Source organism: Tachyglossus aculeatus, chromosome 10 (genome assembly GCF_015852505.1).
Source record: "Tachyglossus aculeatus isolate mTacAcu1 chromosome 10, mTacAcu1.pri, whole genome shotgun sequence".
NCBI classification, from domain to species: domain Eukaryota; kingdom Metazoa; phylum Chordata; class Mammalia; order Monotremata; family Tachyglossidae; genus Tachyglossus; species Tachyglossus aculeatus.
The window spans coordinates 39,430,332-39,447,701 of NC_052075.1; the positions used below are offsets into that span (position 1 = coordinate 39,430,332).

Below are 17,370 nucleotides of genomic sequence, written 5' to 3' on the forward strand. Positions count from 1 at the left end.
CAGGAGGACATGACAAGAACATTCCCCCTGTCCCCTTTCCCTCAGTTCTCTTCAATCTCTTTCCAAGAACACTCCAACCTGCCACTGCTTCATCCTGATGGGATCAAACCTTTCTGGGGGTATTCTGTACCTGGATATGAGGCATAACCTAAGGCACACCCAGCTGGCACCTCAATCAATCTATCAATCAATCATATTTATTGAGAGCTTACTGTGGGCAGAGCACTGTACTAAGCACTTGGAAAACTACAACATAACAGACACATTCCAAGCCCACACTGAGCTTTCAGTCTAGCTACAGTCTAGCTCTGAATTTCAGTTGTCAGCTCACCTGCCTGTTGTGAGGTTTTATCCGTGAATCATCTCTGACTGTTCCACACACCGGCTGCCCTGGAGTCAGAATTACAACTCAGCCACTCTGCTCTTGCCTCTAAATCCCTCTCGGACACCCTGACCTGCCTCACTGCAAGGGGGCAAATTGTGGGACCTGGAATTCAACAGGAATAGGTGGCTGTAACCTCTCTGAATTTCTTCAGCCCTGTATGTTTTCACTAACTATATCTTCGATATAATCCCAAACAAAGCTTACTGAAAGCCACTTAACCCTCTGTGAAGGGAAATTTGTATGAGATCCAGTCGAGTCTAATATGTTTGATTCCACCCACTCTCACCGTTTCTGAGGGAAAAGGATTAATTTTCTAATTTGGGTTCTAAAGCCAGGCTTCCATTTTTTACTGATCTGCACAGGTCAGCTTCAGGTGATGTTGTCCCACGATGTGTGGGTGTACCCTCGATTTTAACGCATGACTTCCCTGCATCTGGCCCTGAAAACCTTCCCCTACTCCTTTCAATTGCCAGTCAGCTCAACACCTGCCCCCAGCTCCCCTTTAAGTGTTAACCATAGGCTTTTAGAGACCACAGCTTTCAAGCCAGTGCCTTGCATCCCTAATACAGAGATCATGTTAACAGCTGGCGGCTTAGTCAGTGCCACAGATCATTTCTCCGAAGATTAAGGTTTAAAACAAATCCTCGGCTGGAAACGTACTTGGCAGGGGCCAAAGGTGCCACTAGAATCATAACAAACTCAGAATGGCTTTTAATCAAGACAAATGAACCAGTCCTTCATGCCTAACATGGATTCAAAGCGACCAGAGTCTCATCTATTGCTCATGAAATGGCATCTAGAATTTTTAACAAACTGAGGGTGGACTTTGGGAAATGGAGCGCTACCTTTTTATGCTGGCAAAGTTAAGAAGTTCTGCAGGCATCCTGGGCACACAGTAGCAGAATCATCTTTACATCTCTCCTGAAAACCTCTCCTAAAATTCCGGAAAATACCTTCAGGAGGTATTCCCCTACAAATTTCCTCCACCCCTGGGGATGTCACTCCAACAGCTATTTTAAGCATTGCTGGATATACTCCATTTAGTCATTCACTTATTAAATTTCCCACACTCTTGCCATTGCCAATTGTATTTAAGTCACTCCCCCTGTTCTCATACTATGAAAACATTTATGCCAGTCTGCCCTTCCCATTAAATTGTAAGTTCTTTGAGGCTAGGGGCTTTGTCTTCCACTTCTAGTGGAAAGAGGATAGGCCTGGGAGTCAGAGGACCTGGATTCTAATGCCAGCTCTGCCATTTGCTTGCTGTGCAGCCTAGAGCAATTCCCTTACCTTCTCTGTTTCAGTTTCTTCATCCACAAAATGGGGATTTAATCCTATTTCCTCCAACCAACTTGGACTGTGAGCCCCATGTGGTACAAGGACTGTGACCAACCTGATAAACTTGTATCTACCCCAGCGCTTAGAACTGCGCTCGACACAAAGTAAGCGCTTAACAAATGCCATAAAAAAGTGTTTAGTACAGTCAAGTCTCTGACATTTACTGTTATTTTTCATTTCAGTACACACTTTCCTTCCAAGTGAGGAGAAAGACATAGGATGCAACTTGTTCCACTCTAGCAGACACCTTTCTTTCAGAAGGTTCCGTCATGTACAGAAGCATCGCTCTGTAAACTTCACACCTGGGTCTGTTAGCTCATTACCAGGGGTAAACAGAAGCTGATGCCCTGTAATCATGTGACCCAGTAATCATGTGACTGAATCTTGTAGACCTAACACACTGGTGGATTCCTCTGCCAGGGCAAAATGTGAGAGGAGAAAGTTATGCATGAGCATCAGTTAGGCTGGGATGGAAACAACAGGCCGGTTTTCTTCATTTGCCAGACAATCCCACTTTTTTCATCAACAATCAATCAATCAATCATATTTATTGAGCGCGAACATCAACATCAACAGCATGCTCTAAGTTGATCTGAAATATGTAAAGGGCATGATTGCGACATGGGCTGACTGGTTACCTCCTGTGCCACCTGAGTTGCCACTTAATTAACATTATTTTCTGATAGCCTGCTGTTGCTTGCAGCAACCTCAAGTTGTGATCCTATTGCATGGACAACAAGTTTGGAATCCTTTGACACAGGGCCAAAATACTGCACAAGATGAGTATTTCAGTTTCTAAATTATCCCCGAGCAAAACATCATGATCAGAATCTGTCTCCAACTACAGCATGTTGGGTCCTCGGAGATCTGATCTCCAGAATATGATATAGTCATAACAATTGTCCAGATAACATTAAATGACAACTCTATGTACTCGACAACTTCACATATCTAGAGTGACAACTGCTGGCAAGTCAATTCTAGTTGTCCAAGCAGTGTACCAATTTGTCCTCGGGGATCTTGGCAAAAAAAATGAATTGTTTGGACTGGCAAAGGCAGGGATATCTTCATTTGTCCCCAAATGATAGGCAACCTAGATATCAATATTGTCAAGTATAGCCTTCCAATGACCCAAAACCTGAAAGCAATTCTATTCTGCCCAATTCACTGAACCCATAAAGACAAACAGAAGTGTGGCTGGTTACTGGATGATCTAATTATAATGAACCAAAGTTACATAAGCAATCACAAGCAGCTATTATCACCAATAATACTACTGCTATTTGCATCTGGTATAAGTTTTTTTTTTTGCTATATGGCCACACCGTAATCTTGACTGCACAAGCTACTGAAGTTATTCTAGCAAAATCCATATATTTTCTGGAAAACTACAAGCCTGGAGTCTTTGACTTTGCTGTTCATTTTAAGCAAAAGTCTTAATCTACATTTTATAATTCATGTCTTCACAGTAACAACAGTGAGAACAAATCTACTTCTCTCCCAACCTATCTACCTTCAACACCTTAACAAACAAAAGGAAACATTTTTTTCACACAGCAGGAAAGCATATGGAATTCCTCACCCCAGGAAGTTGCGGAAGCACAAAATATCAATAGGCGAGATGGCTGGAGGGATGTACAGAGTTGTGAGAGAATTCAAAGGATTTTGATAGATTTGTGGATGACAGGCCCGTTATGGGTGATTAACCTTTTCCTCTAATGATGTTAAATGGTACATCCCTAACCAAATGGATGGATTTCAACGTGGTGCAACTCTGACACTGCCTTCAAACTTCTACTGGGGCTACAGATGGAGGGAAAATACTGGGGTGGAGTGTCTGAGCAAGCATCGCATTGTACCGAAAGGTCTGGGACCATAGTCAGAGACAAGGAGACGAGGGAGAAAAGAAAGGAATGGCAGAGACCCAATTTAACTCATCAAGGAATTAATGTGCTTCTGTAAATCACATTGCCTCCTTCCCAAGTGATAAGACTTCTTTCCTCTCGGCTCGGATTTAAATGTTCGCATGAGAAAAACTCCTGAAAGTCTTTTCACCTCAGCAGCACCTAGAGTGCTCACTTTGGACAATGACTTTACAGCTAGAAAAATCTTCCTCTCAATCAATTTTTCCAAGCACAGAATTCCTGGCCTGATGGGCTCCTTCTCCAGTTATCTCGCTCACCTAATACACACTCGTGAGTGGTGATGAGATTCACATTATCACCAGAGCACCATTCTGCCATCGGCAGTGGCAGACTCAGCAGGGGGATGGCCATCTTCTCTTCTAAAACTGACTCCTTCACCTTCCTGTAATATACCCTTGCAGGTGTGGGCCTCCACAGCTGGGTCCAGATGGAAAGAGCGATTTTTTTCTTAAACAACCCTAATAAAAATTGTCCATTTCTCCAATAGGCCATTCAAATTCGACGGAAAAGTATTTCCACCCTGATCCTGAAGTGTGCCTCCTCTGTGTGTGCCCTTGTCACTGCTGAGTTTAAAACTTTTATCAGGCCCCTCTGTGCCAACATGAGAGATCTATGTGCATACCTATTAAATTATTTCAGTGCCTACATAGTGGAATGAGGTGTCTGCATCTAAAATACATTACTCATCAACAGAGTGAAAAGCAGACTTTTTCACAGTACACCAATGTGGTTACCTTAAAGCTCAGAATAAATTAGATATTGCCTTTTTAGATTTGGAGGAAGTGCCAGTGAATCAGCTATAGTTAAAGCTTGATGCGTGGCTACAAAAGGTCCTGTCTCCATACTTCCCTTCCTATTCCCATTCTGTGTTTAAATCCTCTTATGTTTGAATATGATTCAACTGCTGGCCATTTTGAAGTGACTGCAAAAAAAAAAAACAACCCAGGGGAAATGGGGGTAAGACAGGTAGAAACCATTCTTAATCAACAGGCTGGATAGATGATAAAGACTCCTGAATGGCTGATATTGTTTCCTTATCTTACAGAGCAGCATGAGGTAGATTTGGATTGCTGCTCGGTAGAATTTTCCTTCCTGGTGTTCTGCTATGTTCCAAACTAGCTCAGAGATCAATCAATCAATCAATCATACTTATTGAGCAATAAGTGTGTGCAGGGCACTGTACTAAGTGCTTGGGAGAGTACGAACAATATAAAAGACATATTCCCTGCCCACAACAAGCTTACAAGTCTAGGATCTGGCTCATTTGTGGCCATGCCGGAATTGAAGAAAATGACACCCCTGGCCATATTCTCCTGGAAGGTATTTCCACAGAGATTGCTGCATCCTTGTTTTCCTATGGAACGGTGCCTTGAATTATAAGATAAAACTTACTGAAGGCACTTATTGCCCTACTGAAGGCACATCTCCTCCAAGAGCCCTTCCCTTCTTCCCTTTTCTCCCACTCCCTTCTGCATCACACTTGCACTTGGATTTGCTCCCTTTATTCACCCTTCTCTCAGCCCTACAGCACGATCAATACATTGACTGATTGAAAACTTTTCTTTTGAAAAATTCTCTCTTCAATGAATGGGTCTAGAACATGAGAAAGTGTGATAATGCTAAAATCAAGGGTGAGAGATGTTGAAGTTTGCTTTAGGCAGCCCAAAAGTTTGGGAACCAGGATTTCCACCTCGGTACCTAAGCAGTTGACTGAATGGCTTATGATCCCTTTTACAAAAAAAACAGAAAGAACCCCTTTTAAAGCCTTCAGAACCTTTGGACTCAGAAGTGAGGCAGTTGGGTTTAACAGCTGGAGCACTAGATCCCTCGGAGAGAGAGAGAGTTTCCAATTGACCAGAAAAACAATTTACTAACCTGAACAAGAACAAAGTAGCGCTTTTTCCATCTCTTCCAAACCTTCTGTCCAAGAGCATACAAATATCTGTTAAGCAAAACAGTAATAGTTTCTATTAATCAACAGTGATCTCAGGGGATGAATTTAAGCCAATATTCTTATTGTCTGCTCTACCCCCTGAGTAACTCTATGTTGAATGCTTTTATTTTTCTATGAAAATGACATTCTTTGACTTATTTTGTTTCAGTTTTGAAACAAAATTTGTCTAGTTCAGTTGGGATTTATTTGGTCACGTGCCAGGGCTTCTGGATAAAAGAATGTCCTGCATATATCTCATGTGTTCGGAGTAGACATGTATGCTCGATTTAAATGGACATTCAGAATGACTGGCTAGACTTAATAACGTCCTATAAGATGAGGCATTCAGGACTCAAGAATGGGGCTTCTATTATTCAACAGAAAAGGAACTGAAGGAACTGTGGGTAATCTAAAAGAATGTCTGGCATATTGCTCTTGTAACTGTGGTATATTACATAGACTGTAGTCTGACTTTTTTATATGGGCATACTCAATGAAATCACAAATTTACCTTCCTTAAGTAGTTGCATTGTGAATGTTTGTATCATGAGGCTCATTTTACCATAAGATGTACACATACTGTGTCCAATCTAATTTGCTTGTATCCACCCCAGTGTTTAATACAGTGCTTGGCACACAGTAAGTGCTTAATACCATAATTATTATGATGTTATATACTACAATCCATTCCAGAATCTCTGAAAAAGTAATATGATATTCCTTTAAGTCATTAAATTATCACTAAGTGAATTCAAAGCATAAAATCAGAATACTAAACAAATGGAGTTAAAATATGAATGTGAGTCTTAGCAGGATCTTCAGAAGAAGGAACTTGTGCTGTCGACTGTGGTACTGAGAGAATAATTTGTCCAATGTAGGTTGAGCAGCAGGCCTCTTTTCCCTTAAATAATAATTATGGCATTTATTAAGTGCTTACTATGTGCAAAGCACTGTTCTAAGCGCTGGGGAGGTTACAAGGTGATCAGGGTGCCCCACGGGGGGCTCACAGTCTTCATCCCCATTTTACAGATGAGGTAACTGAGGCCCAGAGAAGTTAAGTGACTTTCCCAAAGTCACACAGCTGACAAGTGGCGGAGCCGGGATTTGAACCCCATGACCTCTGGCTCTAAAGCCTGTGATTTTTCCACTGAGCCATGCTGCTTAAAGCACCTTGAGGAGGCTAACAACAATAATATAATGATAAAAATTGTGGTATTACTAGCACTTATTATGTGCCAAGCACTGGGGTACTATATAATCAGATTAGACACAGTCCATTTCACATATGAAGAAACGGAGGCACAGAGAACTTAAGTGACTTGCCCGAAGCCCCATAGCAGGTAAATGTCAGAGCTGGGATAAGAACCCAGGTGTTCTAACTCCCAGTCTCATGGTCTTTCCATCAGGCCATGCTGCTAATCTCTACTGGATGCCTCTGCACAACTCTAAATGCCTCTTCCTACTAGTGTTCTTTCCTCATATTTATACATTCATTAGTTTTCATGAAAATTTATGCAAAAGTTTTTCATTTCAGCAGTGGTTGGAAAAAGCATAACATTTTCCATACACGCATCTTGCAATGATGCACTGGATTGTTGAAGTTTAACAAGTCCCTTGTTGAAGGCTTCCTCTGATTGCGATATAATTACTTCATCAACATTGACATCATCCATGTCCAAATTAGTTACTTCCTCAGTCGAACAGCTTGTTTGGCTATCTTCTTAGGGTTTCTTGAATGGCTTGGAAGGCTGCCAACTGTGGGCAGCAGTTCCTTCACAATTCATTTTCTTGTTGACTGCTTAATCTCAACTCTGGTGGGAAGTGGATAAGCAGGGACATACTTACTTGTGGACGTGGCCATTAAGTCACGGTTGGTTGGGCACACATATGGGATAAGTCAACGAACAGTACAGACTGTATCCCCAGTTGTACCAAAGGGTAGCTAACTTAAATATCAACTGTTGCTAATAATAATAATAATGGCATTTATTAAGTGCTTACTATGTGCAAAGCACTGTTTTAAGCACTGGGGAGATTACAAGTTGATCAGGTTGTCCCACATGGGGCTTACAGTCTTAATCCACATTTTACAGATGAGGTAACTGAGGCACAGAGAAGTGAAGTGACTTGCCCAAAGTTGCACAGCTGACAGTGGCAGAGCCGAAATTTGAACCCATGACCTCTGACTCCAAAGCCCGTGCTCTTTCCACTGAGCCACGCTGCTGCTTGAAGACTGATGCACAACAAATCATCCCCTTTCCAGTTTGTAAATGGGGACGGTCCCCCCCCCCCCCCATCTCCATTTCTGATTGCCATATTTCAGGCTGATCTGCTTTTGTCTCCCAGATGTCTTTGGTTGTGCTATCCCATCTGAGATTTTGCTCCAAGCATTTGTTTTTCTCCACCCTGTGTCCAGTTGTCCCATTTCATCTCATGTAAAGCAACTATTGAGTCTTCTGCTGTTCTCTATTCCCATATGGGTTCCACCCAGTGACGGTATGATGTAAACTTCTTTTTGATGCCAGTGAATGGACTGGCTTAAACTGCAAGAGTCACAGAAAGTATTTCAGTTCTGAGGTATTTTTAGTCCCACATCAGTTGTGTAGGGTGCAGTCTCAAATGGATTGATTGACTGATGGAGAGCACTACACATCACAGTAATAGAAACCTTTTTCTTTCTTTATGCTTCCTCTTGGGCCACAGTTATTTTCACCTGGGGCATTCTAGAGGTCATAGTCTACATCTTTGGATCATCCACATTTTATTGCTTGCTAGTGTTATAGTTTGATGGCCCCTTCCTCTTCCTCCTCTCTTTTTCCTTTGGTTTTCATCCCACCTTTTAAATGCTCTGGTTTCTTTTTCTTGTCACTTGGTGGGTCCCTTTCTATCCTAATTTTTTATAAACTGAAATTCACCCCTTGGTTCAGATGCCCCCTGAATCTGCTTTTTGAATGATTTTGTGTTCCAAGCTAGCTATTGTCCTACTTGTGATGACACTGATGCATTGGGGAAGAACAGAGAACTGCCTTCTGATAAACAGCAACAAACTCATATTACAGAGCTATAAAGTGAATGAGACTTAGCTCATCACCTTTCCAGTGTGAAGGCAGCTTGTTGCCTTCAGGTTGATACCTGAGCATGAAAGTCATGATGTTTCTCCCATTTCAAGACTGTTGTTTTTCATCCTGGTGAGATCAAGACACTTGGTATGTATACCGTGGGTCTGTTTATAGGATTGCTTTGCAATTGGGCTCTGGCTGAATACTTTGGAGCCTGGGGTAATTCCTATTTTCTTTTTGACTTTATGATTATCTCAAATTCAATAAAAGTTTCTCCTATAAAAAAGGGTGTGTAAATCAGACCCACCAAATGGGGGGCAAAGCAAGACCATATATATAACTAGATATTATGTGATAATTTATAGAATTATCTAATAAAACCAGGATTTCTCTCACAGCATGAGAGTAGGACACTCTAATGGGAAGTGGGAATTTTGATACTTTTCACTTTGTCTTCGAGAAGAAAGTGCTTTCCTTGAGTTTTCTACATTCATTCTTTCTCCTCAAAACTAGACTATTTGGTCTACACAAACAATGCGAGTCCTTTAGGCAATTTCTACAATATCGACCATGAAGATGATCGAGTCAGAGAAGGGAAGCAGGACCAAGAAAGAGTTTAAAATAACTACACACAAAAAGAGTATTCATCAATGATCTACAGACATATCACTCTGAGTCAGACTCTGGGGGGAAGTACCTGACCCAAACTAGACTCTCCTATGTAACACACAGTCTAAATTTGATCCCTGCATGGGGGTTTTCATAGGAAAACAGGGTATCTCTCAGGCCCACCCCCTCCCTTCATGTGGGCAGACAGACATGGATGATAAACACTAGTTCACAGGTCTCTTTGTCTCTCTATTCACCTGTGACAAACTTCAATACCCATTTAACTTGGATTACAAATCGAGCAAAACTCTTCCAATTAATCCCTCACATATGCTCTTTTATTTTTCTCCCACAAATCCACCAAAGTAAGGTATTATGAAGTAGCTCCCTTTGAAATAAAAGTTGTCTGCTTAACTTTAAAATCTGCTCTGCTCACCCAGGATTAGGTAACAAATGTATTAGCACCAATGACACAAAGCTAGGATTTACCAGAGGAACAAAGCCTCATGAAATTTAGATTTTCAAATCACTATAAACACGGAGTAGTAATTGTCAAGTGTTAACCCCGCCTCTCATAGGCAGCATATTTTCTTCAGAATCTCAGCCAAGGAACTGTTAAACCAGGCCAATTCCAAACCAAGGGATAAACTCTCTGCATTTAGTCCAGGGGGCAACTTCACATGAGCTCATCCCTCTTCATTAAATGGAATCATCTTCTGAATGCCCTGCTTTCAGAGACATACGTTACTCAATGACCCTTCCCATTTGGGTAAAACCTGCAAATATTTCTATATTAAGATACACTAGTAGTTCCAGATGCCTACATAATCCCACAATTGTCACTTTTCTTAAAAAAAATCCAAAGGCCAGTCATGACATTATATATTTCCATTCTAACTTACTAAATTTCTACTAAAACTTTTTGCATTTTACTAAAAAATTCTAGCGTTGGCAACCTTTATTCAGAAAAACACAGGTCACAGGGCTGCTGGTAAGATATTTTGGCAGCTAGCAGAACAAAGGCAAATAATTATATTGAAGTTATGTCTGGTGACCATTTCTTAATAAAAGAAAAATTAAAATCTCAACAGGTGGTTGGTTCTAGGAATACTTACAAAATAAATCCACTTCAAAGGCTTGTTTCTCAGAGGAGAAACTTGGAAAGATGACTGCTTATTAAATCTATACATATAAGTCTGTGGTGTATCTTACTTTTAAACTAGAAAAAATGGAAGAACAGTACGACACAGAAACACAATCTCTCATTAAGAGATTGAACTATGAATTAGTTCAGTCTAGTTCAACTAGGTGAACTAGTGGATACTAATTCATTCATTCATTCATTCAATCGTATTTATTGAGCGCTTACTGTGTGCAGAGCACTGGACTAAGCGCTTGGGAAGTACAAGTCGGCAACATATGGGGAAGGGAGGAGGAGCAGAGGAAAAAGGGAGGCGCAGTCTGAGAAGGCTACTGAATTTATTCATTCATTCAATCGTATTTATTGAGCACTTACTGTGTGCAGAGCACTGGACTAAGCGCTTGGGAAGTCCAAGTCGGCAACAGATAGAGATGGTCCCTACCCGACAGAGGGCACCCAGTCTAGAAGGGGGAGACGGACGACAAAGCGAAATATGCGGACGGGTGTCAAGTCGTCAGAACAAATGGATACTACTGGATGCTCCACTAGTGTTAACCCTAGAAACAGCCTGGCCTAGTGGATAGAACATGGGCCTGGGAGATGGAAGGACCTGGGTTCTAAACACAGCTCCGCCACTTGTCTGCAGTGTGACCTTGGGCCAGTCACTTAACTTCTTGGTGCTCCAGTTACCCCATCTGTAAAATGGGGATTAAGACTGTGAGTTCCATGTGAGACATAGAAAGTGTCCATCCAACATGATTACCTTGAATCTACCCTGGTGCTTAGAACAGTGCCTGGCTCATAGTAAATGACTAACAAATACCCTTAAAAAAAGTCAACAAATCAACAATTCCCAAAAAAGTTAATGGGATTTTTAGAACTAATTTTCTGGCTAGTGTTACAAAAATCACAGTTTAAACTCATGTTGACTCCACAAAAGCATTGGAACTAAGACATGCTCAATCTCTTTCCTCCATGTTAAGACAGGCAATATTTCATGGGCTAAAAAAAAAAAAATCTCAATACTTAAAATTTAAACCATTCTCTTCAAAATATCCCCTACATTTAGGTACTTCTAAAGCCCCATTTCAGCCTTTTGTAGCAAAGGATTTTTCAAAATATTCTTCCACCTGTCAAAAATTACTAAATATTGTAGTTTACTTTCAATTAGAGAGGTGGCATATACTTCTAATGGTGACGATAATATGCCAATTTATTTGCATTGTGTCCATGCTGTGAGAGTTCATGGTTTTACTTTATAATGAAAAATCAGCACTAATGAAGAGTTGAAAAAACATAATTGTGTACCAAACATAAAAATTATTCACTTCTTTCAAAAGTGAAGGAAAAGTCTTTCTTGTTACAGATCACTTTGGGTTCGGTTTTTATTTCAAGAAATGAGTCAATCACTCTGCACGACAAATGAAAAATCTTTTACTTTTAAAAGGTTTCGTTTGTCTCCAAAAAAAATACAGAAAGAAAAATCAATACAGGGAGTGTTTTAGTTCTGGAAAGGGCTTTCTTAAAGAGAAACCTCAGTCAAGGTTGAAAGAGCAATTAATGCAGGCTCAAAAATCTGGGCCATTCTGATAGAGTTCGGTTAACATGTGGCAGAAGTAATCATCCACTTGTGAAAATGATTTTCGGTTCATTCTCAAACACCTTTCAGACACTCATGATCCCATTTAACTGACAACAATACAGGCTATCTGTAGGCATCATTGCCTTCGATGTGAGAACCAATGGGGACCAAATGCCCTCCGGCACTTTCAGTCATCGCTGCACGGTCCGTGTCGCGTGCATAAAAGGAATCTTCCCCACACTGCATTCCTTCTATTATCTCTCCCCACAAGATTAAGCCATTTTTTTTGTCTTCTGTTAGGGATAAGAAAAGCAACTGATTCGAGACCACAATATGACCTGGATAAAAAAAAAAAAAAGCAAAAACAGGAGTAAAATATTCTCCAATAGATTTGTCTTATTTTTTTGAGCAGTTGGTTGGGGAGGGAACGAGAAGAAGACAGAGAGGATTCAAAAGCTTCAACAAAATGACAACGTTGCTGCACAAATTTCTATCACAACTATGATAGGAGAAATATCGAGCTATCCAACTCACAGCACTGAATTACATTTACTTGATGTGAACAGGAGGCCCACTCTCTCTTTCTCTCTCTCACACACACACAACCACACACACACACGCATTTAAAAGATTTCAAATGACCTCACATATTTTTTACCCTGTATTTTGAGGCACACACAAGACTGAAAGATCTTGCACACTTTTTCCACAGTGGGTTGCCTGTCACCTTTATAGTGCCTGTTTCACATTAAGGCTTGTTTAATGTTCATGAATAAGGAGCACCGGGCACAGGCCAATATACAATAACCTGTAATGTGGTTTTGTTAGTGGGAAGACCTTTTTTAAAGGTCACCTCTCAGAACTCAAGCGCAATCCAGGAGATGAATAGGCACTGGCAAGCAAGACAACAAACATAAAAACCCCTTCCACTTTCAACTAAAGCGCAAGAGAGTAAAACAGATTCATTTTCGGTGGGGGAGGGGGCATTCAAGACTAAGGGCCTGTGCCACTGGACCGAAGCGCCTAACAGCGCGGCAACAATAATGGAAGCAGGCATTTCAATACATGGCCAGTTTAAAAGCCCCCAAAACCCAACCTGTGTCAAACATAAGGAAGATTCGCTCTAAAAATCCTGCAAGACAGAGCTGTCACTAGGCAGATTGGATAAAGGCTCTTCCTGATGATTCTATCTTCTGAGGGCTGGAATTTTCTATTGTGCCTAGTTGTCTCACCTTAATTGGCCCAAGAACCCTGAACTTTTTTTTTCCTTTTGCACTGCCCCCAGGTGTCTCAGATGATGTTGCTTATTCAATTATTGAAATACCTAACTAATGAAATGCCACATTTCTCATTATATGCACACTTGGGCTCCACCAGCTACTATACCCACTGACAATCCTTCCTTCTTCTGAAATGAAGACACCTGGAAAGGCTAAAGCAGCTAATGATAAAACCTGGTCTTCTCCCAATGCTTTCTGCATAAGCAGTTGCAGGATACGTTGGAAGTGCAGGAAAAAACTTATTGGTTAGGGGGCAGGGAGCTCAATTTCTACAGAAAGAAAAAACAAGAAAACCATGTTTATTAAATGAACACGAACATTTCTAACACAAGTGAGTACATGCTATGAAAAGGATGCAGCACCATTTTTAAAGCACATGTTTTGGGTCAAGATATCATAGTAAGACTCCAGGATATTCAGAAACTAGTTTTACTAGCTCTAAAGTAATGGCTTTACCAGGTGTTCAGAATTTCCTAAAGTTCCTAATTTGGTCTTAGGTAAAATATCATTTTCGATTTCAAAATAGTTTGTGCCCAGTGTGTTGTTCTGGTGAATTGTGACAGTTTTGGGAGGATGAGGGTGGGCTGAAATTCAGGGTCAAATTTTACCTTATTAAATCAAGGCTTTCTAAGCTATTCAAATTGATGACCTAACTCATATTTCATTACATTTTTTCTTTCTTTTTGTAATGGTATTTGTTAAGCACTTACTATGTGTCAGGCACCGTAGTAAGCACTGGGGTAGGTACGAGCTAATCTGGTTGGACATATGTGCCATATGGGGCTCACAGTCTTAATCCATATTTTATAGATGAAGTAATTGAGGCTTAGAGAAGTGACTTTCCCAAGGTCACCCAGCAGACATGTGGCACAGCCAGGATTAGAATCCAGGTCATCCTCAGCCCATGCTCTTTCCATTAGGCCACATTGCTTCTGATTACCTGATTTTTATTGCTTACCTATGTAAAAGTCTCTTTTATTTAATTATTGTTATTATTATCTTAAAATGGTATTTGTTAAATGCTTACTATGTGCCAAGCACTGTACTAAGTGCTAGAGTAAATACAAGATCATCAGGTTGGGCAGACTCACCAACCCATATGGGGCTCAAAGTATAAGTCAGAAGGAGGAGGATTTAATACCCATTTTACAGATAAGGAAACTGAGCAGTTAAGTGACTGACCCAAAGTCCCACAGCAAGCAAGTGGTAGAGCTGGGATTAGAACCATCAATAAAGTGGCAGAATGCCCAAAGGACTACTATAATCATTTCTATTCCTGCTGCACCTTTTTTTCACAGTATTTATTAAGCGCTTACTATGTGCCAGGCACTGTTCTAAGCACTGAGGTAGATAAAAAGTAATCAGGTTGGACACAATCCCTGTACCACATGGGACTCACAGTTTCAATCCCCATTTTACACACAAGGCAACTGAGGCAGAGAGAAGTGAAATGACTTGCCTAAGGTCATACTGCAGACAAATGGAGGGTCCAGGGCTAGAACCCAGGTCCTTCTGACTCACAGGTCCATGCTCTAGCCACTGGACCACACTGCTTCTCTAAAGCACCTTATGATGCTCCCTTCCCTATGAGCCTGGGACTGCATGTGCAACCCATACAGCCTCCATTACATATATGCGCGCACACACACACACACACACTTTGCCATCCATTCACCAGCCTCAGTGTTCAGTTCTCAGCTCTAAGCTGCAATTTATAAACATAATTGGACAACTTGTGACAGTGGGCTAAACTCTACCTTTATGCTGTGTTCTTGTGATAGCAGACAACGGAGGCTTTTGAACACTAATTTAAAGGAGGGTTACTGCTTCGATACATTTGATACTGAATATCCGAAATAAGCCTCCACCTTCCCTGCTTTTAACCTTTGCAATATTTTGTTCAGTGTAATATAAGTTTTTATATAAAAATCTCAGCAACCATTTGGTGATGGTTGAACGTGAATAGCTCTACATTACCGAGTACAATTCTGCCTAAAAACAGGTAGAAAGTGTTTGGGGAATGAGAGAGCCATCTGTTGATAAAAGGACTCTACTACATATCTTGTTTCTCTACACCAGGGTTGCAGTGCTGTATGAGTCTGTAGAATTGTGCCAATTAACCAAAAATTAACCAGAGGTGGATCTCTGGTGAATCAATGTTATTTGTTGAGCACTTACTATGTGCAGTGCACACAGAGTTGGTTAACACATTCCCTGCCCACCAGGGACTTAGAGTCTAGAGGGGGAGGAAGATGTTAAAATAAATCATAGATATGTGCGTAAGTGCTGAGGGGCTTAGGGTAGAGTGAATATCAAGTGCTTAAAGGGTTCAGATCCAAGTGCATATGTGAGTAGAAGGTATAGTGGGGAGAGTAAGGGAAATGAGGGCTTAGTTAGGGAAGCATGGAGAGTGGTGGTCTGTAGTACATGAAAGAGGAGGGAGTTCCAGACCAAAGGGAGAACGTGGACATGGAGATGGCAGCAAAATCGATACTGTTCATACAAGAAGTAGCATTTTCTCCTTAGGATGTAAGTTACTGATAAAGTTTTAGAGTACTGGAGGGCCTGTAAAATGCAACCCGATGAATCACAATTTATGGAGCCATAAGAGGAACCATAATTGGTAAAAGAAATAAATGTGTTTTGGGAAAATTTAAAATTAGTCTTCTTGACTATGACTTGACTATGTCTAGTTAATATGGTAGAGCTTCCTTCCCTGCAAAAAAGCAAAGACCGTGAGCTCCTCTGGGGTCAGGGAATGTGTCCCCCAAATTAGAAGCAGCATGGCCTAATGGATAGAGCACGGTCCTGGGAATCAGAAGGACCTGGATTCTAATCCTGCCTCCACCACTTGCCCGCTATGTGACCTTGGGCAAATCGCTTAATTTCTCTGTGCCTCAGTTACTTCTGTAAAATGGGGACTAAGACTGTGAGCCCTCTGCGGGACAGGGCTGTGTTCAACATGATTAGCTAGTATCTAACTAAAGTGCCTGCAACTTAGTAAGCACTTAACAAATACCACAATTGTTATTATCACCAACTCTACTGCGTCGTACTTTCCAAAGCACTTAGTTCAGTATTCTGTACAAAGTAAGCACCGAATACATACCATTGATTTATTGATTGATTGATTTGTAAGTAGTATATTTTTATGGCTGCCATGTTTCACTTTCATGCAAAGTAATGAAAGAAGCGTGAAGAGATCTTTCTTACAGGAGTGAAAGATTAGGGGTAGAATATAGGGGTACATGGAAATTTAATTTTTTCAAAGGGATTTTTATAAATCTCAGATAAATCCTGTTTGAAATACACTGAAAGGTTGCTATGAAAAAAAGCTTTGGCAAAGTATTTTGTCAACTTATTTCATTCTAATAAATGTTAAATGTTGTAAAGGTCTCTCTTATTCCCACTAAGTGTTAACCTATTACCACAGTTATATTTGGAAACTTAAATCCAAAGTCTTTTGGGTTTTTTTTACATACCCAATTTTAATTAAGGTGGCCATGTATAGGCAGTTATAGTGGAATTATTGAGTTTGATGAAATTTGGTAGAATTATTTCCTTCATTTGTCTTGAAACAAACTACAGAATTCAAAAAATTAGCATCTGTCCAGTGCACAAAATGCTTGTATGACAAGCTCTCTGCGCAGAAAACATCTTCTCCTAAAATTTTAAGAATCTCTCTACTACTGTAATCCTTACTTTTTAAAGAGACCTTTAATATTTAAAATGCATTCTTAGTATATAACAATTTAAATTCGCAAACTGCAGCTTGGTTTTTTTGGAATAGCTGGATATGGTAACATCAAAATATTTATGTATATACCTTAAACGGAGTTAGTGGAAAAGGATCTAGATCAAGATCTAGATCAAGATCCAATTTGGAGGCCTTCCCAGACTGAGCCCCCCTCCTTCCTCTCCCCCTCCTCCTCCTCTCCATCTCCCCCACCTTACCTTCTTCCCTTCCCCACAGCACCTGTATATATGTATACATGTTTGTACATATTTATTACTCTATTTAGTTATTTATTTTACTTGTACATATCTATTCTATTTATTTTATTTTGTTAATATGTTTTGTTTTGTTCTCTGTCTCCCCCTTCTAGACTGTGAGCCCA

The 17,370-nt window shown here is 40.5% G+C and overlaps 1 protein-coding gene across 10 annotated transcripts in view; it reads right to left on the reverse strand.

Moving 5' to 3' along the window:
• The window catches only part of CADPS2 (calcium dependent secretion activator 2), a 371,455-nt gene that overhangs the window by 153,971 nt on the left and 200,114 nt on the right, over nucleotides 1–17,370 (reverse strand). For all 10 annotated transcript variants that reach the window (XM_038752460.1, XM_038752456.1, XM_038752457.1 and 7 more), the window contains exon 9: nucleotides 5,524–5,590. In XM_038752460.1, coding sequence (XP_038608388.1) covers nucleotides 5,524–5,590 — 67 coding nt within the window. The remainder of the gene's footprint in view (nucleotides 1–5,523; nucleotides 5,591–17,370) is intronic.